The sequence below is a fragment of the Heptranchias perlo genome, chromosome 35, assembly GCF_035084215.1.
Source record: "Heptranchias perlo isolate sHepPer1 chromosome 35, sHepPer1.hap1, whole genome shotgun sequence".
Classification (NCBI taxonomy): Eukaryota; Metazoa; Chordata; class Chondrichthyes; order Hexanchiformes; family Hexanchidae; genus Heptranchias; species Heptranchias perlo.
This window is the reverse complement of record NC_090359.1, coordinates 17,950,280-17,976,930: the sequence shown is the minus strand read 5'-3', so window position 1 is coordinate 17,976,930 and position 26,651 is coordinate 17,950,280. Positions and strand designations below refer to the sequence as shown.

At 46.4% G+C, this 26,651-nt stretch overlaps 1 protein-coding gene across 1 annotated transcript in view; it reads left to right on the top strand.

Moving 5' to 3' along the window:
* Positions 1-18,659, top strand: part of LOC137302291 (probable G-protein coupled receptor 139) — a 28,170-nt gene extending 9,511 nt beyond the window's left edge. The window contains exons 2-4 of the mRNA XM_067971933.1: positions 1,632-2,516; positions 17,726-17,774; positions 18,167-18,659. Of these exons, the coding sequence (XP_067828034.1) occupies positions 1,632-2,516; positions 17,726-17,774; positions 18,167-18,659 (1,427 nt within the window). The remainder of the gene's footprint in view (positions 1-1,631; positions 2,517-17,725; positions 17,775-18,166) is intronic.
* The last annotated feature ends 7,992 nt before the right edge of the window (positions 18,660-26,651 follow it).

Sequence of the window (26,651 nt, the reverse complement as noted above, 5' to 3'; positions counted from 1 at the left end):
AGGAGTCTGTAAGTAATATGTGATGTCAGTCGGGATGCGATCTAATTGTCCCATTCGGGGTTTATTTGCAATATAAGTATCTCGCTGTTTTAACTTCGTTACCTGACTATCGCAGTTCACATACCTCTTTACAGCACCGAAAGACATTGTCTCCACAGAGAAATGGGTCTGCCGCTATTTACGGAGATACAATTCATTTATTATCCTGTTCTGGCAGCAATTGGAGTACCTGGTAAGTCATTATCAGCACGTACGGTGTAAGTAACAGAATGTTTAACGATATTGCTGTTTGTGCTCTGAGCCTGGTAAATGTGGAATGTTATTCTTCACCGTTTTGTGATACAGTTAAAACTTCCATCCTTGTCCCATTGGTCAATGCACCGAGTAACTCACCCTCGCTCTGTGCTGAACTGTCAAGTCTGGGGTCTAAATGTGTCCTTGGTGCTCCCTGGCCAGGCAGGGGTAAAACAGGCAGGGCGCACAGTCCTGAGTGTAATCCACTGCCTCCTGGTGGAAAGCGCGCCTGTTGTGGAGATCGGGTGAGGAAGGACCGGGTGAGATTGTCGTGTTTCCCGAGGAACGATCGCCTGGGGTTCCGGAGAGCAGATTGCGGCTGTGTATCCCGGCATGAGTCAGTGTCTTCAGGATAGAAGGACAGGGAACAAACGGAATACGCATCAGATAAATAAAACATGTGACAGAAACTGTCCTCCTCACTCGAAGGTACAATCTTGTGTTCCCGTCAAATGTTCCTCTCAGATCATAATTATATTTCAGCAAAATGGCTTCACAGGACTTTTGATGTATTTGATGTTTAAAGTATTGTTTGGACTAGTTGAATGACGATGACTGTATACTTCAGTCCATGTGTGTTATTGTGGAGAGTGGGGAAACCAGTCTTGACACTGGTTCGGGAGGGGGATCAGCTGGAGACCATGAGTGAGAGTTGGCGGTGATTTGTTCTTATTCCGCGCGGCTCCTGGGATCGATCTCTTATTCCGAGGATCCGACTGTCCTTTGTTTTTCTCACGCCTTGTGCTGAGATATAAAGACTGGACCTGGTTATAACTGGAGCACGTTACAGAATTAAATTCCTTGACATATTGTGTCATGATCCATTCACAATACTCCACTGGAAACCTCATCTAATTAATTACTGAAAGATGACGGGCAGCAACTCAATACCAGGCTCGTGTTTTCAATGTATTTTCTAAAATCAAAGTCTCTGGTATTGTGTGGGTCAAGGCATTAGGTTTTTCCCCCGTATTACGATTTAAACCAAATCCAGAGTCACCTTGTCTGTATTTCCTGATTTAACTCGTCTTGTCGCCTTTCACTTTCATAGTTGTTGACGTCCTGTCCCGCGGACCTCCCAGTGTCGGAATCGACTGAATAAACTTAATCTCAAGGATCACAAGTGAGGACTCAGCTGTCGGGTGAGGGATCCCGGGGCCACCGTCACCCGAAAGGAACCTCCCAGAATGAGCTGCTCCTTCGGAACAGGAGGCAGAAGCCAAGGGGCAAAACCAATAAATAAACACAATCATAGCCCATGTACATCGGTTAAACTGAGAGCTCATTGATCAGCCCGGTTGGTGATTTCACTGTTTCTGTTTCTCTCTTTCTCTCAGTGAACTTGCTGGCGATTGTGATCCTGTCCCGTGGAAAGTGCGGTCTCTCCAAATGTATCACTCGCTACCTGGTGGCCATGGCGACGGCGGATCTCCTGGTGATTGTCTGTAATGTGATCTTATATCGGATTGCTCATCTTTTTTGGCGGGACACTTTCCTGCTCTACACTCCTGTTTGCAGATTTATTCTCTTCCTGGCTCCTACTGCCACAGACAGTTCTGTTTGGTTAACGGTCGCTTTTACCTTTGATCGTTTTGTAGCCATTAGTTGTCAGAAGCTGAAAACAAAATATTGCACCGAGAAAACTTCACTTGTGATTATCGTGACTTTGAGCGCGCTGTTCGGTTTAAAGAACATTCCCCAGCCCTTTGTGTATATTCATTACTATACTGTTAACAATATACCGCTGGGTTGCCTTGTATCATCACAGTTTTATATTCTACCCACATGGATCGCATTTTCTTGGATTGAACAGCTGTTAACCCCGTTGCTTCCATTCTGTTTGATTTTATTGTTTAATGCTCTCACCGTCAGACGCATTTTAGTGGCCAGTCGGGCCCGAAGGAGCCTCCGGGACCTCAGCAATGGTGAGAATGACAAGGACCCTGAGATGAAGAACCGCAGAAGGTCCATCGTTTTACTTTTTGCCATATCCGGCAGTTTTATCCTGCTCTGGATGACAACGGTCGTATATTTTTTATATTACCGAATTTCAGGTGTCTTTAACCGCAGATCTTTGTTTAACCCTTTCGCAACTTTCGAACAAGCGGGAATTCTGCTTCAGCTTCTGAGTTCCTGTACGAACACGGCCATTTACACAGTGACCCAGAGTAAGTTCAGAGAGGAGCTGCTCAATGCGATTAAATATCCGTTCACTCTAATTGGTAAACAGGTCAAATGAGGAAAACGATTGAAGTGAAGCGGGAACTGACTTCCCAACATCACAACTCAATTCCAGATCACAATTATCACCTCAATTTACCAAAGGGACTCAGCATCAGGGCCATCGATATCTCCTTTAAACACATTTCTTATCAAAAGTTAGATCAAAATTAAATTTAACAGCAGCCGACATAAAATGAACAAAACTTTTCTCAAAACATGTTCCTGTATTCAGATCATTTTTTAAACACGTCCTCAGGGAGTCTGACCTGAAATGTAATTGTCCGGAGGAAGGGCTGTGAATTAGCGACTGGATATTAGTTTCCACTGGACCGGACTAATAATCGAGCCCCGCCTACAGCATCTGTGGGGTTAATTCCCTTTCATTTCCGTTCCCCCTTAAAGCATTCCTGTAACTCCGATTGTCTGTGATATTTGAACAGCTGTTAATCCTCAATAGTCTGGGAATTACTGGTGTTGATCACACGAAAGGAATGTTTCGCTTTCAAATAAAACTCTGGCGCTGTTTTACAACAGCCGTTAAGTCTTTTTAACAAAATAACCGGGTTAATGAGCAGTCAAAATATCGGATAGAGGAATTTCACAGGATTAGATTAAATTTCCATCCGCCATTTCTTTAAATGGGAGGAGTGAGGCCGCCAGGTGGAAGGGTTTAACAGTCAGGATTGAAGAATCATAGAATGATACAGCACAGAAAGTGGCCATTCGACCCATCGTGGCTTGTACTGACTCTTTGGAAGAGCTTTCCAATTAGTCCCACTCCCGCGATCTTTCCCCATATCGCTGCATTTTTTTCTTTTTCAAGTATACATCCGATTCCCTTTTGAAAGTTACTATTGAATGTGTTTCCACCGCCCTGTCAGGCAGTGCATTCCAGATCACAACAACTCACTCTGTAAAAAATATTTTCCTCATGTCGCCCCTGGTTCTTTTGCCAATTACCTTAAACCTGCGTCCTCTGGTTACCGACCCTTCTGCCACTGGAAACAGTTTCTCCTCCTTTCTTCTATAAAAACCATTCATAATTTAGAACACCTCAATCAAATCTCCCCTTAACCTTCTCTGCTCTAAAGAGAACAACCCCAGTTTCTCTAGTCTCTCCGTGTAATTGAAGAGAGTAAGGCCGGGTTAGCTGGAGGCACTGCCCCAGAAGGGAGAACCAATGAATGAGGGAGTGCACAGAACGTCAGTGCTGGAGGATCAAAGAGTGTAGGACATGGAGATGTCGGGTTTGGCAGAGCTCGGAGAGGGCAAACCGTGGAGGGACTGATAGGGAATGTATTGAGGGACAGGAAAACAATGGCGGTCAATGAGAACCGAGAAGTGGAGGAGTGGGAGGGTGGAGGTATGGAGACCGGCAGGGAGGTGATTTAGAGGTGGAGGAGTGGGAGGGTGGAGGTATGGAGATCGGCAGGGAGGTGATTGAAGAGATGGAGGAGTGGGAGGGTGGAGGTATGGAGACCGACAGGGAGGTGATTGAAGAGATGGAGGAGTGGGAGGGTGGAGGAATGGAGACCGGCAGGGAGGTGATTGAAGAGATGGAGGAGTGGGAGGGTGGAGGTATGAAGACCGGCAGGGAGGTGATTTAGAGGTGGAGGAGTGGGAGGGTGGAGGTATGGAGATCGGCAGGGAGGTGATTGAAGAGATGGAGGAGTGGGAGGGTGGAGGAATGGAGGAGTGGGAGGGTGGAGGTATAGAGACCGGTCGGGAGGTGATTGAAGAGGTGGAGGAGTGGGAGGGTGGAGGAATGGAGACCGGCAGGGAGGTGATTTAGAGGTGGAGGAGTGGGAGGGTGGAGGTATGGAGACCGGCAGGGAGGTGATTTAGAGGTGGAGGAGTGGGAGGGTGGAGGTATGGAGATCGGCAGGGAGGTGATTGAAGAGATGGAGGAGTGGGAGGGTGGAGGTATGGAGACCGACAGGGAGGTGATTGAAGAGATGGAGGAGTGGGAGGGTGGAGGAATGGAGACCGGCAGGGAGGTGATTGAAGAGATGGAGGAGTGGGAGGGTGGAGGAATGGAGACCGCGGTGCAGGGAGGTGATTGAAGAGGTGGAGGAGTGGGAGGGTGGAGGTATGGAGACCGGCAGGGAGGTGATTGAAGAGATGGAGGAGTGGGAGGGTGGAGGAATGGAGACCGCGGTGCAGGGAGGTGATTGAAGAGGTGGAGGAGTGGGAGGGTGGAGATATGGAGACCGCGGTGCAGGGAGGTGATTGAAGAGGTGGAGGAGTGGGAGGGTGGAGGTATGGAGACCGCGGTGCAGGGAGGTGATTGAAGAGGTGGAGTCCAGAGGTAATGAACAAATGGGGAATAAAAACTTTGGAGGGACTGCACCTCAGAGAGTCGGAGACAGGGATTTTTATGGAAGCGGAAGGAACTGACACTGGTGAAGAATAAAATTGCGGAGAGCAAGCGCAGCTCTCAATCGAATAGGTTGTTCACTCCTGGTTCCGTGGGAGCCAGTTTACTAATAACCTGATACTACATCTGACCAACTAGAGCCACTACACTATTTACACAATTCCACATCCGACACATTGTAGCTGATACGCTGTAAATATACTTGTTTTGTGCAGAAATACCACAGACACAATGCACAGAAACCCCAGTTTTTGCCACAGCAACAGACATGGTGCTCCAGATCCATTTCACTGATAGACTTGGCGCTCTGCTCGATGGCCAATCTATTAACAATGATAAGGCAATCCGTTCTTTCTGTGGTTCACACATGTTTCTTCTCAGGTAGATGTCTGACTCATAAAAATCCATCATGGCCCTTAAGAATGAGGACAGGATGCGACTGGGAAATCCATATTAGTCCCTCCCGATGGTCTGATTTGTGAGTTCAATCTTTCCTTTCATGAGAACCATCCCACGTTCCGTAAGTCCAGGGGCCTTGTCACCTCACAATGGAACCGCTCACCTTTTAACATGAACTTTCTGAGTGGACTTCACCAATTGTTTCCATGGATTGGGTGGTTAGCGTTGTTCACAAATAGATTTTTTCAGTGTGAAAGTGGTCTGATTGTTACCCTATTATTTTGTCAACATATCACCTTTCACCTTTGTTCGCTGTCTCTCTTCACCAATTCAATAAAACAAGGCAAAATATTTCTGTATTCGCAACTGCAAGATTGAAAATTCTCACGGAGCTCGGGAAGAACGATCTGTCGGAAAGATTCCATCTGAGCGCTAGAGTTAACCAAGTCCTGTCACTAAAATTTATGTAAAAGGCCTTTGTGATTTTGTTGCAATTAACGGAAAATGAAATATTTCCCCATAGAACTGAGAAACTTGCTCAATTTGGAATTGTTTAAAATTGATTGTCTGTCTGTTTGGTTTCACTTCTAAGCCTGAATTATGCTGAAATAAAGTACAAAAGTTGCATTTGGGTGTTCATTTGTATTTCTGTCTGCCAAGGGAGGAAGATTAACTCTGGCCACAATTCTTGAAAACGAACCAGATAATCTGTTTTAGTGATGATGCTTGAGGGATAAATTAGGCCAGGACATCGAGGAGAACTCCCATTCTCTCTTCCAATAGTCTCATGAATCTTTTACGCCCATCAGAGAGGGCAGAAGGGGCCTTGGTTTAAGGTCTCATCCAAAAGGCCTCAGACAGGGCAGCACTCCCTCAAGACTGCATTGAAGTGTCAGCCTAGATTATGTGTTCAAGACCCTGGAGTGGGACTTGAACCCACAGCCATCTGACTCAGAGGCGAGAGTGCGACCATGGAGTAAATGCTGACACTTGAGAAGGTGATGGTGGACCTTCTTCTTGATCCACTGCAGTCTGTATATTTTGTAGCAGTTTCGTACAACTGAGTGCTTACTAGGCCACTTCTAGGACAGTGAGACAGCCATCCACATTGGTTTGGGACTGGGGTCATACATAAGGACATCAGCTTTGCTTTTCTAAAGGGCATTACTGAACCAGTTGGGTGTTTACGACAATCCAACAGCTCCATGGTCAGTTTTACTGATACCAATTTTTTATAGAGTCTTACAGCACAGAAGGAGGCCATTCGACCCATCATGCCTGTGCCGGCTCTTTGAAAGAACTATCCAATTAGTCCCACATCCCCAATCTTTCCCATTTACCTGCAGTTCTTTTCATTTTCAAGTGCATATCCCATTCCCTTTTGAAAGTCACTATTGAATCTGCTTCTACCTCCCTTTTCAGGCAGTGCATTCCAGATCATAACAACTCACTGCATTAAAAAATTCTTCTCATTTCCCCCCTGGCTTTTTTGCCAATTATCTTAAATCTGTGTCCTCTGGTTACCAACACTCCTGCCAATGGAAACAGTTTCTCCCACCTACTCTATCAAAAGGCCTCATAATTTTCAACACCTCTATACACTTCTCTACATTAAATTTCATCTGCCACGTGTCTGCACATTTCCCCAGTCTGTCCATGTCCTCCTGAAGTCTTCTCATATCCTCCACAATGTTTAATACATTTCCAAGCTTTATGTCAGCAGCAAACTTTGAAATTATGCCCCCGATACACAAGTCCAGGTCATTAATATATATCAAAAATAGCAGTGGTCCTAATACTGGGGGACACCATTGTATATTTACCTCGGTCTGATAAACAACCATTCACCACAACACTATACTTTCTGCCTCTTAGACAATTCCGTGTGCACGCTGCCACCGTCCCTTTAATTCCATGAGCTTCATGTTTTCTAACCAGTCTATTATTGTCACTTGATCAAACACCTTTTCAAATTCCATATACACAATATCAACTGATCTACTTTCACCAACCATCTCCGTCGTTTCATCGAAGAACTCAATCAAGTTTGTCAGACACGACTTGCATTTATAAAATCCCTGTTGCCTGTCATTTATTAACCCATGTTTTTATGGATTATTGTCTGTACAAGTTTCCCCACCACCATCGTTAGGCTGACCGGCCTGTAGTTATTGGGTTTACCCCTATCCCATTTTTTGACCTGGCGTGTAACATTTCCAACCCTCCGGTCCTCTGGCTCCACTCCCACATCCAAGGACGATTGAAATATTTTGGCCAGAGCCTCCACTATTTCCATCCTACCTACGCACATCAACCTGGGATGCATCCCATCTGGACCGGGTGAATTTTCTACTTTGAACGCTGCCAACCTTTTAAGCAACCAATCTTTATTTAATTTTTTACCCTATTCAATTTCTCTGTTCCTTTTTCTTTACTGAGATTAGCAGCATCCTATCAATGTGGCCGAAACAATGTTTAGCTGAAACCAGAAAGAATAAGAAGTTTCCCGGTGCAGAGGTTGAGAGAGGAAAGGTGAGAGGGTGCAACTGGATAATGTGTTCAAAGGAAGAGAAGGTGACAGAGCAGGAAGGGGTGAGGCCAATGTCTGTTTGGAAGAGATCCACGGCAACACCACAGAGGTTGGGGGAGAAGGTGAATTGTACCAACAGGCAGTGAGGATTCAGAAAGCCTCTTGTACCTTGTTTGATCGGCCAAGTTGCAGTCAGAGAGAAAAAGGCAGGGAGAGGGGAAAACAGCATATATAGATTCAGACATACAGGGATACAGGGTCAGACACACAGAGATACAGGGACAGACACACAGGGTTACAGAGTCAGACACACAGGGATTCAAGGGGTCAGACACACAGGGATACAGGGTCAGTCACACAGGGATTCAGGGTCAGACTCACAGGGATACAGAGTCAGACACACAGGGATACAGGGTCAGACACACAGGGTTACAGGGTCAGACACACAGGGATACAGGGTCAGACACACAGGGATAAGAACATAAGAACATAAGAAATTGGAGCAGGAGTAGGCCAATCGGCCCCTCGAGCCTGCTCCGCCATTCAATAAGATCATGGCTGATCTGATCCCAACCACAAATCTAAAGAACACAAGAAGTCGGAGCAGGACCCGGCCACATAGCACCTGGGCCCTCTCCGCCACCCACAGGGCATTGACCGATCCGAACTCAGCTTCATGTCCAATTTCCTGCCCGCTCCCCATAACCCCTAATTCCCTTTACTTCTAGGAAACTGTCTATTTCTGTTTTAAATTTATCTAATGATGTAGCTTCCACAGCTTCCTGGGGCAGCAAATTCCACAGACCTACCACCCTCTGAGTGAAGAAGTTTCTCCTCATCTCAGTTTTGAAAGAGCAGCCCCTTATTCTAAGATTATGCCCCCTAGTTCTAGTTTCACCCATCTTTGGGAACATCATTACTGCATCCACCCGATCAAGACCCTTCACAATCTTATATGTTTCAATAAGATCGCCTCTCATTCTTCTGAACTCCAATGAGTAGAGTCCCAATCTACTCAACCTCTCCTCATATGTCCGCCCCCTCATCCCCGGGATTAACCGAGTGAACCTTCTTTGTACTGCCTCGAGAGCAAGTATGTCTTTTCTTAAGTATGGAGACCAAAACTGTATGCAGTATTCCAGGTGCGGTCTCACCAATACCTTATATAACTGCAGCAATACCTCCTTGTTTTTATATTCTATCCCCCTAGCAATAAAAGCCAACATTCCGTTGGCTTTCTTGATCACCTGCTGCACCTGCATACCAACTTTTTGATTTTCTTGCACTTGGACCCCCAGATCCCTTTGTACTGCAGTACTTTCCAGTCTCTCGCCATTAAGAAAATAACTTGCTCTCTGATTTTTCCTGCCAAAGTGCATAACCTCACATTTTCCAATATTATATTGCATCTGCCAAATCTCCGCCCACTCACCCAGCCTGTCTATATCCCCTTGCAGGTTTTTTATGTCCTCCTCACTCTCTACTTTCCCTCCCATCTTTGTATCATCTGCAAATTTTGATATGTTGCACTCGGTCCCCTCCTCCAAATCGTTAATATAGATTGTAAAGAGTTGGGGACCCAGCACCGACCCCTGTGGAACACCACTGGTTACTGGTTGCCAGTCCAAAAATGAACCATTTATCCCAACTCTCTGCTTCCTGTTCGATAACCAATCCTCCACCCATGCCAGAATATTACCCCCAATCCCGTGATTTTTTATCTTAAGTAATAATCTTTTATGTGGCACCTTGTCGAATGCCTTCTGGAAGTCTAAATACACTACGTCCACTGGTTCCCCTTTATCCACCCTATACGTTATATCCTCGAAGAACTCAAGCAAATTTGTCAGACATGACTTCCCCTTCATAAAGCCATGCTGACTTTGTCCTATTAAATTATGCTTATCTAAATGTTCCGTTACTGTCTCCTTAATAATAGACTCCAAAATTTTACCCACCACAGATGTTAAGCTAACTGGCCTATAATTTCCAGCCTTCTGCCTACTACCCTTTTTAAATAACGGTGTTACATTAGCAGTTTTCCAATCTGCCGGGACCTCTCCTGAGTCCAGGGAATTTTGGAAAACTATCACCAAAGCATCCACAATCCCTACTGCCACTTCCCTCAAGACCCTAGGATGGAAGCCATCAGGTCCAGGGGATTTATCCGCCTTGAGTCCCATTATTTTACTGAGTACCATCTCCTGAGTGATTTTAATCGTATTTAGCTCCTCCCCCCCGAGAGTCCCCTGTTTGTCCAGTGTTGGGATATTCTTAGTGTCCTCTACTGTAAAGACTGAAACAAAATATTTGTTCAGCATTTTTGCCATCTCCATGTTTCCCACCATTAATTTCCCGGTCTCATCCTCTAAGGGACCTACGTTTGCCTTAGCCACCCTTTTTCTTTTTATATAACTATAGAAACTCTTGCTATCTGTTTTTATATTTTTTGCTAATTTCTTTTCATAATCTAACTTCCCTTTCTTAATCAATCCTTTAGTTACTTTTTGCTGTCTTTTGAAGAATTCCCAATCTTCTATCCTCCCACTAAGTTTGGCTACCTTATATGTCCTTGTTTTTAGTCGGATACTATCCTTGATTTCTTTACTTAGCCACGGGTGGCTGTCATTTCTTTTACACCCTTTTTTCCTCAGTGGAATATATTTATTTTGAAAGTTGTAAAATAACTCCCTAAATGAACACCACTGCTCATGTACCGTCTTACCCTTTAATCTATTTTCCCAGTCCACTTTAATCAATTCCGCTCTCATACCATCATAGTCTCCTTTATTCAAGCTCAGCACGCTTGTTTGAGAATCAACCTTCTCACCCTCTAATTGGATATGGAATTCAACCATGTTGTGGTCGCTGGTTCCAAGGGGATCCTTAACTAGGACATTATTAATTAATCCTGACTCATTACACAGGACCAGGTCCAAGGTTGCCTGCCCCCTTGTAGGATCAGTTACATACTGCTCAAGAAATCCATCCCTGATGCACTCAATGAACTCGTCCTCAAGGCTGCTCTGCCCAATTTGATTTGTCCAGTTAATATGATAATTAAAATCCCCCATAATTATGGCTGTTCCCTTATTACATGCCCCGACTATCTCCTGATTAATACTTCTTCCAGCAGAGTTGCAACTATTAGGAGGCCTATATACTACGCCCACTAATGTTTTTTTTCCCTTATTATTCCTTATCTCCACCCAAACTGTTTCATTATCTTGATGCTTTGTCCCAATATCATGTCTCTGTATTACAGTGATTCCTTCCTTTATTAACATAGCCACCCCACCTCCCCTTCCTTCCTGCCTGTCCTTCCTGATTGTTAAATACCCTGGCATATTTAATTCCCAGTCGTTGTCACCCTGCAGCCATGTTTCTGTAATGGCCACAAGATCATACCCATACGTAGTTATTTGTGCCGTTAACTCGTCCATTTTATTACGAATGCTACGTGCATTCAGATAAAGAACTTTCAAATCTGTTTTGTGACGCTTAGTTCCTGCATTTTCCTTTTTTAACACTTTACCTATTACTCCATACCTTCTGTCCCTTCCTGTTACGCTTTCCTCTCTCTCCCTGCTCAGGTTCCCAACCCCCTGCCACTTTAGTTTAAACCCTCCCCAACAGGGTCAGACCCACAGGGATACAGGGTCAGACCCACAGGGTTACAGGGTCAGACACACAGGATTCACAGGGTCAGACACACAGGGATACAGGGTCAGACACACAGGGATACAGGGTCAGACACACAGGATTCACAGGGTCAGACACACAGGGATACGGGGTCAGGCACACAGGGATACAGGGTCAGACACACAGGGATACAGGGTCAGACACACAGGGATACAGGGTCAGACACACAGGGATTCACAGGGTCAGACACACAGGATTCACAGGGTCAGACACACAGGGATACAGGGTCAGACACACAGGGATACAGGGTCAGACACACAGAGATACAGGGTCAGACACACAGGGATTCAGGGTCAGACACACAGGGATTCACAGGGTCAGACACACAGGATTCACAGGGTCAGACACACAGGGATACAGGGTCAGACACACAGGGATACAGGGTCAGAAACACAGAGATACAGGGTCAGACACACAGGGATACAGAGTCAGACACACAGGGATTCACAGGGTCAGACACACAGAGATTCAGGGTCAGACACACAGGATTCACAGGGTCAGACACACAGGGATACAGGGTCAGACACACAGGGATACAGGGTCAGAAACACAGAGATACAGGGTCAGACACACAGGGATACAGAGTCAGACACACAGGGATTCACAGGGTCAGACACACAGAGATTCAGGGTCAGACACACAGAGATTCAGGGTCAGACACACAGGGATTCAGGGTCAGACACACAGAGATTCAGGGTCGGACACACAGGGATACAGGGTCAGACACACAGGATTCACAGGGTCAGACACACAGGGATACAGAGTCAGACACACAGGATTCACAGGGTCAGACACACAGAGATACAGAGTCAGACACACAGGATTCACAGGGTCAGACACACAGAGATACAGGGTCAGACACAAAGGGATTCAGGGTCAGACACACAGGGATTCACAGGGTCAGACACTCAGGGATTCACAGAGTCAGACACACAGGGATACAGAGTCAGACACACAGGGATTCACAGGGTCAGACACACAGGAATACAGAGTCAGACACACAGGGATTCACAGGGTCAGACACACAGGGATACAGAGTCAGACACACAGGGATTCACAGGGTCAGACACACAGGGATAGAGGGTCAGACACACAGGGATACAGGGTCAGACACACAGGGATACAGGGTCAGACACACAGGGATACAGGGTCAGACACACAGGGATACAGGGTCAGACACACAGGGATACAGGGTCAGACACACAGGGATACAGGGTCAGACACACAGGGATTGACAGGGTCAGACACACAGGGATACAGGGTCAGACACACAGGGATACAGGGTCAGACACACAGGGATACAGGGTCAGACACACAGGGATTCACAGGGTCAGACACACAGGGATACAGGGTCAGACACACAGGGATACAGGGTCAGACACACAGGGATACAGGGTCAGACACACAGGGATTGACAGGGTCAGACACACAGGGATTGACAGGGTCAGACACACAGGGATACAGGGTCAGACACACAGGGATACAGGGTCAGACACACAGGGATTCACAGGGTCAGACACACAGGGATACAGGGTCAGACACACAGGGATACAGGGTCAGACACACAGGGATACAGGGTGAGACACACAGGGATTCACAGGGTCAGACACACAGGGATACAGGGTCAGACACACAGGGATACAGGGTCAGACACACAGGGATTCACAGAGTCAGACACACAGGGATACAGGGTCGGACACACAGGGATACAGGGTCAGACACACAGGGATTCACAGGGTCAGACACTCAGGGATTCACAGAGTCAGACACACAGGGATACAGAGTCAGACACACAGGGATTCACAGGGTCAGACACACAGGAATACAGAGTCAGACACACAGGGATTCACAGGGTCAGACACACAGGGATACAGAGTCAGACACACAGGGATTCACAGGGTCAGACACACAGGGATAGAGGGTCAGACACACAGGGATACAGGGTCAAACACACAGGGATACAGGGTCAGACACACAGGGATACAGGGTCAGACACACAGGGATACAGGGTCAGACACACAGGGATACAGGGTCAGACACACAGGGATTGACAGGGTCAGACACACAGGGATACAGGGTCAGACACACAGGGATACAGGGTCAGACACACAGGGATACAGGGTCAGACACACAGGGATTCACAGGGTCAGACACACAGGGATACAGGGTCAGACACACAGGGATACAGGGTCAGACACACAGGGATACAGGGTCAGACACACAGGGATTGACAGGGTCAGACACACAGGGATACAGGGTCAGACACACAGGGATACAGGGTCAGACACACAGGGATTCACAGGGTCAGACACACAGGGATACAGGGTCAGACACACAGGGATACAGGGTCAGACACACAGGGATACAGGGTCAGACACACAGGGATTGACAGGGTCAGACACACAGGGATACAGGGTCAGACACACAGGGATACAGGGTCAGACACACAGGGATTCACAGAGTCAGACACACAGGGATACAGGGTCGGACACACAGGGATACAGGGTCAGACACACAGGGATACAGGGTCAGACACACAGGGATTCACAGGGTCAGACACACAGGGATACAGGGTCAGACACACAGGGATACAGGGTCAGACACACAGGGATACAGGGTCAGACACACAGGGATACAGGGTCAGACACACAGGGATTGACAGGGTCAGACACACAGGGATTGACAGGGTCAGACACACAGGGATACAGGGTCAGACACACAGGGATACAGGGTCAGACACACAGGGATTCACAGGGTCAGACACAAAGGGATTCAGAGTCAGACACACAGGATTCACAGGGTCAGACACTCAGGGATTCACAGAGTCAGACACACAGGGATACAGAGTCAGACACACAGGGATTCACAGGGTCAGACACACAGGAATACAGAGTCAGACACACAGGGATTCACAGGGTCAGACACACAGGGATACAGAGTCAGACACACATGGATTCACAGAGTCAGACACACAGGGATACAGGGTCAGACACACAGGGATACAGGGTCAGACACACAGGGATACAGAGCCAGACACACAGGGATTCACAGGGTCAGACACACAGGGATACAGGGTCAGACACACAGGGATTCACAGGGTCAGACACACAGGGATACAGGGTCAGACACACAGGGATTGACAGGGTCAGACACACAGGGATACAGAGTCAGACACACAGGGATTCACAGGGTCAGACACACAGGGATTCACAGAGTCAGACACACAGGATTCACAGGGTCAGACACACAGGGATTCAGGGTCAGACACACAGGGATTCACAGGGTCAGACACACAGGGATACAGGGTCAGACACACAGGGATACAGGGTCAGACACACAGGGATTCAGGGTCAGACACACAGGGATTCAGGGTCAGACACACAGGGATACAGGGTCAGACACACAGGGATTCAGGGTCAGACACACAGGGATTCAGGGTCAGACACACAGGGTTACAGGGTCAGACACACAGGGATTCAGGGTCAGACACACAGGGATACAGAGTCAGACACACAGGGATACAGGGTCAGTCACACTGGGTTACAGGGTCAGTCACACTGGGATACAGGGTCAGACACACAGGGATACGGGATCAGACACACAGGGATACGGGATCAGACACACAGGGATACAGGGTCAGGCACAAAGGGATACAGGGTCAGACGCACAGGGATTCAGGGTCAGACACACAGGGATACAGCGTCAGACACACAGGGATACAGGGTCAGACACACAGGGATACAGGGTGAGACACACAGGGATACAGGTTCAGACACACAGGGATACAGGGTCAGACACACAGGGATTCACAGAGTCAGACACACAGGGATACAGGGTCAGACACACAGGGATACAGGGTCAGACACACAGGGATACAGGGTCAGACACACAGGGATACAGGGTCAGACACACAGGGATTCACAGGGTCAGACACACAGGGATACAGGGTCAGACACACAGGGATACAGGGTCAGACACACAGGGATACAGGGTCAGACACACAGGGATACAGGGTCAGACACACAGGGATACAGGGTCAGTCACACTGGGATAAAGGGTCAGACACATAGGGATACAGGGTCAGACACACAGGGATACAGGGTCAGGCACACAGGGATACAGGGTCAGTCACACTGGGATAAAGGGTCAGACACATAGGGATACAGGGTCAGTCACACAGGGATACAGGGTCAGGCACACAGGGATACAGGTTCAGACACACAGGGATACAGGGTCAGACACACAGGGATACAGTGTCAGTCACACTGGGATACAGGGTCAGACACATAGGGATACAGGGTCAGTCACACAGGGATACAGGGTCAGGCACACAGGGATACAGGGTCAGGCACGCAGGGATACGGGATCAGACACGCAGGGATACAGGGTCAGGCACACAGGGATACGGGATCAGACACGCAGAGATACAGGGTCAGACACACAGGGATACAGGGTCAGACACGCAGAGATACAGGGTCAGACACACAGGGATACAGGGTCAGACACACAGGGATACAGGGTCAGACACGCAGAGATACAGGGACAGACACACAGGGATACAGGATCAGACACATAACAACAAAAACAACTTGCATTTATATAGGGTGTTCCTAATACACGTTGTTGAGTCAGGGTCACACCTCCGCTCTGTCCACAAGCGTGACCCTGACCTGCCAGTCGCTTGCCATTTTAATTCCCCTTCCCACTCCTACTCTGACCTCTCTGTCCTCGGCCTCTTGCACTGTTCCAATGAAGCTCAATGTAAGTTTGGGGAACAGCACCTCATCTTTCGATCAGGCTCTTTACAACCTTTCGGACTGAACATTGATTTCAGTAACTTCAGATCATAACCACTGCTCCCATTTTTTCGGTCAGCTGGTGCTGGTAACGGTTCTGCCATTTACAGCAACTGATCAATCTTTTGTTTCTTAACCTTCCTTGCCTTGGACCATCATCCCTTTTGTCATTTAATCACTCGTACCCTCCACCCTGTCAGAGACCTTCCCTTTTGTTCTTTCCTCCTCTCCTCTCCCTCCCTCCCCTCCTTTTCCTGGCTCTGTACTTGCTCAAAAACTTTAACTCTTTTAACATCTTCCAGTTCTGAGGAAAGGTCTTTGACCTGAAACGTTACCTCTGTTTCTTTCTCCACAGATGCTGCCTGTCTTGCTGAGCTTCTCCAGCATTTTCAGTTTGTATTTCAGATTTCCAGTATCCGCAGTATTTTGCTTTTGATGTTGCCGTAAGGCTTGTTGAGTGAGTGAAGGTCCGTGTGTAGTCGAATTGACCGTGAAATGGTGAATTTTTGTGTCTTTATGGAATCATAGAAGTTACAACATGGAAACAGGCCCTTCGGCCCAACATGTCCATGTCGCCCGTTTATACCACTAAGCTAGTCCCAATTTCTTGCACTTGGCCCATATCCCTCTATACCCATCTTACCCATGTAACTGTCCAAATGCTTTTTAAAAGACAAAATTGTACCCGCTTCTACTACTGCCTCTGGCAGCTCGTTCCAGACACTCACCACCCTTTGAGTGAAAAAATTGCCCCTCTGGACCCTTTTGTATCTCTCCCCTCTCACCTTAAATCTATGCCCCCTCGTTATAGACTCCCCTACCTTTGGGAAAAGATTTTGACTATCTACCTTATCTATGCCCCTCATTATTTTATAGACTTCTATAAGATCACCCCTTAACCTCCTACTCTCCAGGGAAAAAAGTCCCAGTCTGTCTAACCTCTCCCTATAAGTCAAACCATCAAGTCCTGGTAGCATCCTAGTAAGTCTTTTCTGTATTCTTTCTAGTTTAATAATATCCTTTCTATAATAGGGTGACCAGAACTGTACACAGTATTCCAAGTGTGGCCTCACCAATGCCCTGTCCAACTTCAACAAGACATCCCAACTTTGTAGGCGGTACTAATAGAGGGAACAGAGATAAGGATAAGTCCTTCTTTCGTCTTCCTGCTATTATCACTAACCAAGGGATTGAAACTGAGGAATTGTCTAAAAAGGATTGAGAATTGTGACTGGCGAGGATTGCTCTGTCCGACTTGACGTTATTTAACCTTCCGCATGTTCGAGTCTGCTCAGACCATTTTGTATCAAGTTAATTGTCAAATATCTTTCTAGGTTGTATTTACACTGAATATTTGTATTAACAAAGACAAAAACATCAGTGTTTTTATATTTGCTGTTACAGAACCGTATGAAACTTACGGGACAGTCGACTTGTTGAACAGTTACGGATGGTAACGAGCACGTGTGATCCATCATAGACCAGACACAACGCAAAATTTTATAGATGTGTTCGGTTATTGTTCAATTTTATCTTCAGGACCCGTCTGGTATTTAGTGACTAGACTATGGATCCCAGCAATTACAAAGGCTGGACTGGTTAATCTTTGAAAGGTCGGATAAAATCAGAAATACACATGTGGCTTACTTTATATTTCAGTGTTTTTTTAAACAGTGTTGAAATTCAAAGATTACCTTAATTTCAGTGCCCACGGACCATGTTTGCTGCGGTCAGGTGCAAGGCTTGCAGGCAGCAATTGTTATCACCTTGTAATTTGAAGTGATGGAATGATTTTCTTTTTCTCTGATTTTTTGTCCTGTCTTATTGTTTATTTTTCTGTTAAAGCTTGGCTCTCTTGCCTGAACATTATGAGTCGACTAACCCAGACTGGGCGCCTTCCTTAAAGCTCGAGCAGGAGAAGGTGAAGGAAACTTCAATTGCTGTATCTCGCCACGAGAGGCAAGTGAAAAGAAAGAAGCAGCAGCTGGATCCAGAAGCTGCATCAGCACTTTTGACTCTCGGGGAAGTCCAGTCAATAATGGAGGATGGACAAGTGGACCAAGCAGGCCCAGGTGATGTGGCATCCCAGACAGAGTTAACTGGAGGCATGATCAGTGGTATGGGATCGAGATCAATCGCCTACTTCAGGATAACTCAAAAGTTGAAAGAAAATATACCGGAGGATTTATTTCAAAGTTATGAAAATATAATAAAGTTTTATACAAATCTTCAGAACTTCATGGTGCTTATAATTGTGTTTAATTTTCTTGAACCCTTCATTAATGAAACTGCTAGAAATTCCCTGACCAAGTTTCAGCAATTGATAATGACAACTTAAGAACATAAGAAATAGGACCAGGAGTGGCCATACGGCCTCTCGAGCCTGCTCCGCCATTCAATAAGATCATGGCTGATCTTCCACCTCAACTCCACTTTCCCACCCGATCCCCATATCCCTTGATTCCCTTAGATTCCAAAAATCTATCGCTCTCAGCCTGAAATATATTCAAGGACGGAGTATCCACAGCCCTCTGGGGTCGAGAATTCCAAAGATTCACAACCCTCTGAGTGAAGAAATTCCTCCTCATCTCAGTCTTAAATGGCCGACCCCTTATCCTGAATCAGTGCCCCCGAGTTATAGACTCTCCAGTGATGAGAAAGTGGTGATACTTAGACTGTAATTAAGTGTGCAAGACTTGGCTTATCGCTTTAGTGTCTCACATCTTTTCAACAGTTATAAATGTAAGGTTACATTTTTTGATAAGATTGCCTACCAGAGAAGAGTTAATTAAAACCATGCCAATGGTCTTCAGAGTGAATTTTGGAACCAAAGTTGCTGTAATAATAGACTGTTTTGAGGTTTTTATTGATGGGCCTTCACATTTAGTAGCCCGTGCAGAAACGTGGTCTAATTACAAGCACCACAACACAATTACATTTTGAAGGAGATTATTCCACAGGGTGTAATAAGTTTTGTTTGCAAATATTAAGGTGGTAGAATTAGTGAACGTCTTACAGAAAACTGGATTTTTAAATAATATTCTACCTGGAGATCTGATTCTGGCTGACAGAGGCTTTCACCTCACTGATACTGTTGGAATGTTATGTGCACAAATTGAGATCCTGCATTTACAAGAGGAAAGAATCAGTTGTTGACACAAGGAAAATGGCTAATGTTAGGATTGATGTTGAAAGAGTGACAGGCAATGTAGGGCAAAAATATGCGATTATGAAGGGACCTGTTCCCCTGGACTTCATGAATAACAAGGATAGTGATGGTGTTACTTTGATTGGCAAAATTGGATCTCTGTGTTGTTACTTGACAAATTTGTCATCATCAGTTGTTCTGTTTAATTGATAATGTTTAATTGCTAATCATTTACTGAGTGATCAAGTTTCAATGTAATTTATTCAGCCTTTTAAGACTGGTTTACGATAAAAACTCTTAGCGCCACAACTGAACATTGAATCAATTTACAAACATTTGCAGAACTGAATGAAGTACAGATGCCATAGATTTTGACATTTTGAAACAACACAAATGTTTCTAACCCTTGAATTATTTGCTGATTACACACGTGAATAATATTTTCCCCTGACTTCTAACATCAGGACCCGATAAAAAAAATCTGTAGCTTTTTGTAAAATACTATTAATAAAATCATGATCTGGCAAAATGCGCTCAATATGAACACTTTTGTCTGTCCATAGAACAAAGTCACAGAACTCTCTTTGACAAACGACTGGGTCTGAACTTGGTAGTGGTACTGCTGCTAACGGTCCAAACTCTCAGATCCAACATCATTTTTCTGAAGCCATGCATGCTCTTCAGCAGACTTGTCCTTCACACAAATGGCCATTTGATTTCCAGTACACCAGACCCATAACAATCACATGATACAACACCATCTGGGGATGCAGCAAGGTGGGGATACTCAGGGTTGAGTGCTGATCACGCATCCTCTGCGTTGAAATGTTTGTCAGACAGGCACATAAAGTCTGTGTAATCTTCTCGAGCAGCTTTCTCGTGGTCACATCCCCAGCAATAGTTTTGGTGGTGAGCTTGACAGTTTCTGGGTAGCATATGGCTTTAATCAAACTGCGTGATGGTTTATCAACACGGTTGAGGCATGCGGTCTTCATTCTGGAGGCCGGTATGCGACCACTTCGATACATCAACCGAAGTCTAGAGTCTGCCTGAGTCCTGGTATTCTGCTCTGCAGTGTTTGCTTCTTGTGTGACAGATCTGAATGATCTGACACTCATTGCGAAGTTCATCACATCCCGTTCTGATATACTTCCAGTCTTTTTTTTAATTCGTTCATGGGATGTGGGCGTCATTGGCAAGGTCAGCATTTATTGCCCATCCCTACTTGCCCTTGAGAAGGTGGTGGTGAGCCGCCTTCTTGAACCGCTGCAGTCCGTGTGGTGAAGGTTCTCCCACAGTGCTGTTAGGAAGGGAGTTCCAGGATTTTGACCCAGGACGATGAAGGAACGGTGATATATTTCCAAGTCGGGATGGTGTGTGACTTGGAGGGGAACATGCAGGCGGTGTTGTTCTCATGTGCCTGCTGCCCTTGTCCTTCTAGGTGGCAGAGGTCACAGGTCTGGGAGGTGCTGTCGAAGAAGCCTTGGCGAGTTGCTGCAGTGCATCCTGTCAATGGTACACATTGCAGCCACTGTGCGCCGGCGGTGAAGGGAGTGAATGTTCAGGGTGGTGGGTGGGATGCCAATCAAATGGGCTGCTTTGTCCTGGACGGTGTCGAGCTTCTTGAGTGGAGGCAAGTGGAGAGTATTCCATCACACTCCTGACTTGTGCCTTGTAGATTGTGGAAAGTCTTTGGGGAGTCAGGAGGTGAGTCATTTGCTGCAGAATACCCAGCCTCTAACCTGCTCTTGTAGCCAAGTATTTATGTGGCTGGTCCAGTTACGTTTCTGGTCAATAGTGACCCCAGGATGTTGATGGTGGGGGATTCGGCGATGGTAATGCCGTTGAATGTCAAGGGGAGGTGGTTAGACTCTCTCTTGTTGGAGATGGTTATTGCCTGGCACTTGTCTGGCGCAAATATTACTTGCCACTTATCAGCCCAAGCCTGGATGTTGTTCAGGTTTTGCTGCATGCGGGCACGGACTGCTTCATTATCTGAGGGGTTGCGAATGGAACTGAACACTATGCAATCATCAGCCGAACATCCCCATTTCTGACCCTATGATTGAGGGAAGGTCATTGATGAAGCAGCTGAAGATTGTTGGGTCCAGGACACTGCCCTGAGGAACTCCTGCAGCAATGTCCTGGGGCTGAGATGATTGGCCTCCAACAACCACTATCATCTTCCTTTGTGCTCGGTATGACTCCAGCCACTGGAGAGTTTTCCCCGATTCCCATTGACTTCAATTTTTCTAGGGCCCCTTGGTGCCACACTCGGTCAAATGCTGCCTTGATGTCAAGGGCAGACACTCTCACCTCACCTCTGGAATTCAGCTCTTTTGTCCACATTTGGACTAGGCTGTAATGCGGTCTGGAGCCAAGTGGTCCTGGTGGAAGCCAAACTGAGCATCGGTGAGCAGGTTATTGGTGAGTAAGTGCTGTTTGATAGCACTGTCAACAACACCTTCCATTACTTTGCTTGAGAGTAGACTGATGGGGTGGTAATTGGCCGGATTGGATTTGTCCTGCTTTTTGTGGACAGGACATTCCTGGGCAATTTTCCACTTTGTCGGGTAGATGCTAGTGTTGTAGCTGTACTGGAACAGCTTGGCTGGAGGCGCGGCTAGTTCTGGAGCACAATTCTTCAGCACTACAGCCGGGATGTTGTCGGGGCCCATATCCTTTGCTGTCCCTGAGTTACTTCAATGGCTTAAGGAAATGAGGCTGCACAGGTTTAGGTATAAAATCTGCATTGCATGGTTCCATTATGCTGAGAATGGCAGTCTTTGTTCCAGTCTGACTAAAATGCTCAAAAAATCTTGGAACATCTGCATCATTTGGTGGTGGGATATTGTGAGTTTGCCGTCGTCTCTGTGCAACTGGGTGTGGTACTGTTGGTAGGGAAAGTTGCATCCGGGCTCTGCACAGCTTTCATTGCAGCATCAAATCTCTTTTTGCCTTTGACAGATGTACAATCAATGTCAGCAATTGGTGAATATGTAACATCTTTTGCAGGAGTTGGAAAATAACCAACATGGCCACCGGAAGTTAAAGAGTGATGTCATTCGAAATACCCTATAGTGCCTTTAATGTAATTATATGTCCCAGAGCACTTCACAGGAGCGATTATCAAACAAAATTTGACACCGACTCACATAAGGACATATTAGGAGAGGTGACCAAAAGGTTGGCCAAAGAGGTAGGTTTGAAGGAGCGGCTTAAAGGAAGAGAGGTAGAGAGGTTGAGGGAGGGAATTCCAGAGCTAAGGGCCGAGGCAGCTGAAGACACAGCTGCCAATGCTGGAGCGATTAAAATTGGGGATGCGCAAAAGGCCAAAATTGAAGAAGCACAGAGATCCCAAAGGGTTGTGTGGCTGGAGGAGGTCAAAGACAGGAAGGGGTGAGACCATGGAGGGATTTCAAAACAAGGATGAGAATTTCAAAATTGAGGCGTTGCTGGACCGGGAGCCAATGTAGGCCAGCGAGCTCAGGGGTGATGGCTGAACGGGACTTGGTGCGAGTTAGGATACGGGCAGTAGAGTTTTGGATGAGCTCAAGTTAATGGAGGGTGGAAGATGGGAGGCTGGCCAGGAGATTATTGGAATATTCAAGTCTAGAGATAACAAAGGCATGGATGAAAGTTTCAGCAATAGATGAGCTGAGGCAGGGGCGGAGACGGGCGATGTTACTGAGGTGGAAGTAGGTGGTCTTGGTGTTGGAGCGGATTTGCTGTCGGATACTCATCTCAGGATCAAATAGGACGCCAAGGTTGTGTACGCTCTGGTTCAGCCTCAGACAGTGGCCAGGAAGAAGGATGGAGTCGGTGGCTAGGGAATGGTGTTTGTGGTGGGGACCAAAGACAATGGCTTCAGTTTTCCCCATATTTAGTTGGAGGATATTTCTGCTCACCCAGTACTAAATGTCGGACAAGCAGTATGACAAATCAGAGATAGTGGAGGGGTCGAAGGAGTTGGTGGTGAGGTAGAACTGGGTGTTGTCAACGTACATGTGGAACCTGATGTGTTTTCGGATGTTGTTGCCGAGGGGCAGCAGCATGTAGTTGAGGAAAGGGGATTGGCCAAGGATAGGTCCTTGGGGGACTCCAGAGGTAACAGTGCGGGAGCGAGAAGAGAAGCCATTGCAGGTGATTCTCTGGGTACGAGTGGTTAGATAGGAATGGAACCAGGTGAGGGCAGTCCCACCCAGCTGGATGGTGGAGGAGAGGCGATGGAGGAGGATGGTGTGATCAACCCTGTCAAGGGCTGCAAACAGGTGGAGAAGGATGAGGAGGGATGGTTTACCACAGTCACAGTCACACAGGATGTCATTTGTGACTTTGATAAGGGCCATTTCAGTACCGTGGCAGAGGCGGAAAACTTATTGGAGGGTTTCAATGAGTTGCAGGAAAGATGGACACGGATTTGGAAAGTAACAACATGTTCAAGGACTTTGGAGAGGAAAGGGAGGTTGGAGATGGGGTGGTAGTTTTCAAGGACATAGGGGTCAAGGGTGGGCTTTTTGAGGAGGGGGTGATGATGACAGGGACACGGGGGTACAGGGCCAGGGACACGGGGTCAGACACAGAGGGATACAATGTCCGACACACGGGGATACAGAGCCAGACACACAGATTTTTAAAAAATAAACAAGGCTCTAGTTAGCTCAGATCCTGTAGACAGCAGGTTGCACACACTGGGCGTTATCACTGATATATGAATAACCCTCTTAGTTACGAAATGACGAATTTCAGGAATTTGTTGGATCCCTTTTGTACAATGTGTGACTTTACCAGTAAGGGTTTGATCTGTGTAAGAAATCTCCATGTTCTGTGTTGATAAAACTCTGCTTCTGGTGTCACTGGGGACCTGCTCTCCATTTACTATAATAAATCTCCAGGTGCTGACACACCCCGTACTGGGTTCATAAAACTCTCCATCCCACTCCAACTGGGGCTCGCTCACTGTTGTTTCCAAAATTTTTTACAAATGTGTACACAGAACGAAACTACACCCCAGACCCTGTAAACTACATTCCATGTCCTATAAGCAAAATTGCAGATCCTCCCAACTAAATCCCAGATCCTGTCACCCTATCGATTGAGCCAAGTCGGAGACAGGCAGAGAGAGACAGACAGGCAGACACGCAGACAGCTGTGCTCATGCTGCAGGTCAGCCATTCTTTAAGATTATCTGGACTCTGGACACTGCACATGATCCGCTACAGAAAATCGATGAACCTAATTTAGCAAATGAGATCACTTGCAATTCAACATAATAAGTGCCCTGTATCTCAATAAAATGAATCATCTGTGAATCAAAATAGCTGAGATAATCTTAAAGAATGGCTGACCTGCAACATGAGCACAACTGTCTGCGTGTCTGCCTGTCTGTCTGTCTATGACCTTCCCGTTTGCTTCTCTTTCTCTCTCTGATGCGGCCAGTACCTGTCTTCATCCCTCCCTGTCTCTCTCTAGTTCCCATTGCCTATCTCACTATTCCTGTTTCCACTGCTTTCTTGCCTCCAACTCCCTGTGTGCTTGTGTCTCTCTCGTTCTCCCTGTCCGTTTCACTCAAACGTCATCCCTCTCGACCTTGCTCCCCATCTCCTATTCTATCCCAACCCAGTTCTCCTCTCTGTGTCCACTTCAATGAGTCCCTATCCCTCCCTCTCTCCATTTCTTTTCGTCCTTCTCGATCATCCCCATCAATCGCTGTCTATCCTTTCTCTTCCCCCTCGCTCCATCCCGATACACTTTCTCTCTGTGCCTGGCCCTGCTCTCTCTAATTTCACAGACATTTTTTTCTATGCAATCCCCTCATTTTGGCCCGTCCATCCCGTTCTGCTTAAGTCACTCCCTTTCTTTTTCCACCCTCCCTCTTTCTGACTTTCCGTTTCTGTCTCTCCACATTCCTCCCTCTCCCTACCTGTCTCTCTCTGTATTCCATTTCTCTGCCTTTAACTGCAGCTGCCACCTATTGGTTCACTCACTCCATGGTTGGTGTTCAGAGGTTATATTTTCAGGCCGGTGATACATCAACACAAGTTGCTCAGTTTCCATTAAATTTTATGGACAGTAAGTTGCAATTGTAACCGCAGGGCCTGGGTTCATTATTTATCAACTAAACAAAGATTTGCTGTGTATATTAGAAGATTAAGTGAGTGAAGTTTCATTACTGTTGTAACCATACATTCCAATAGCACCAACATTTTCACCAGTCTGACACTCATTCACTTTTAACACCGGCCATACTCCAGCCTGTCTGAGTGAGATCATTAGTTAAAAACAATATTTGCTGTGGGCCCATTCCCAGTAAGTAATGGATTGACGCTGCCCAGACTGATTCAATGCAGGATTCTAACAAGCAGCAGGTAGAACAGATCTGCCTCCTGTCAGTGTGGGCTGTATCCAAACACAGGCATTAGAGGCTGAAATTACCAACATCCAGCCCACAGGAACCCACAGACACCTCCACAAGAACAGAAACTCACACAGTAATAGTATAAAATACAACAAGAGAAATAGATTGTGTGTCACAACAAACTATTGGGGCACAGAACTATGTGTCGTGGATACAACATTAACAATCCTTAGTGTTCGATTGGAAGGATTTCCCCATTGTGCGGTGATATGTGAAATAAATCCTCAGTTAAAGCTGTGACGATTCACTGGATAAATATTGAGGTGGAAATGATATTGAAGATTTCCAAACTGAACCTGAACCCGAAACTGACCATAACTACAAAATGACCCAGAACTCGAAACTCATGGAGACACTTGTACTACAAGGCAAACATATAATGATACAATCCTAAGCTGACACTGAAACACAAATTGAACTAAATCCCCAAACTAACCCTTAATCAGACACCCAACCATTTCCCCAAACTGAAGCAGAACCAGAGCAAGTCACAAACCTAAACTTAACCAGAACCCAACAATGACTCTGAACAAAACAAGCAACAACTCTCAATCAGATCCTCAAACCTAAACAACATGGTGCCCAACACTGGAAGACCCTAAACTCACATACAAACCTCAAATAAACCAGGAACTGTAAAATGACCCACAGACAAAAACTCTACCTGAACCCAAACTAAACTGAACTGAACATGAACGCCCAAACCTCTGAACAACCTCAACCTGATCCTAAAGTTAAAAGTGCCCTGGAACCCTGAAGATATG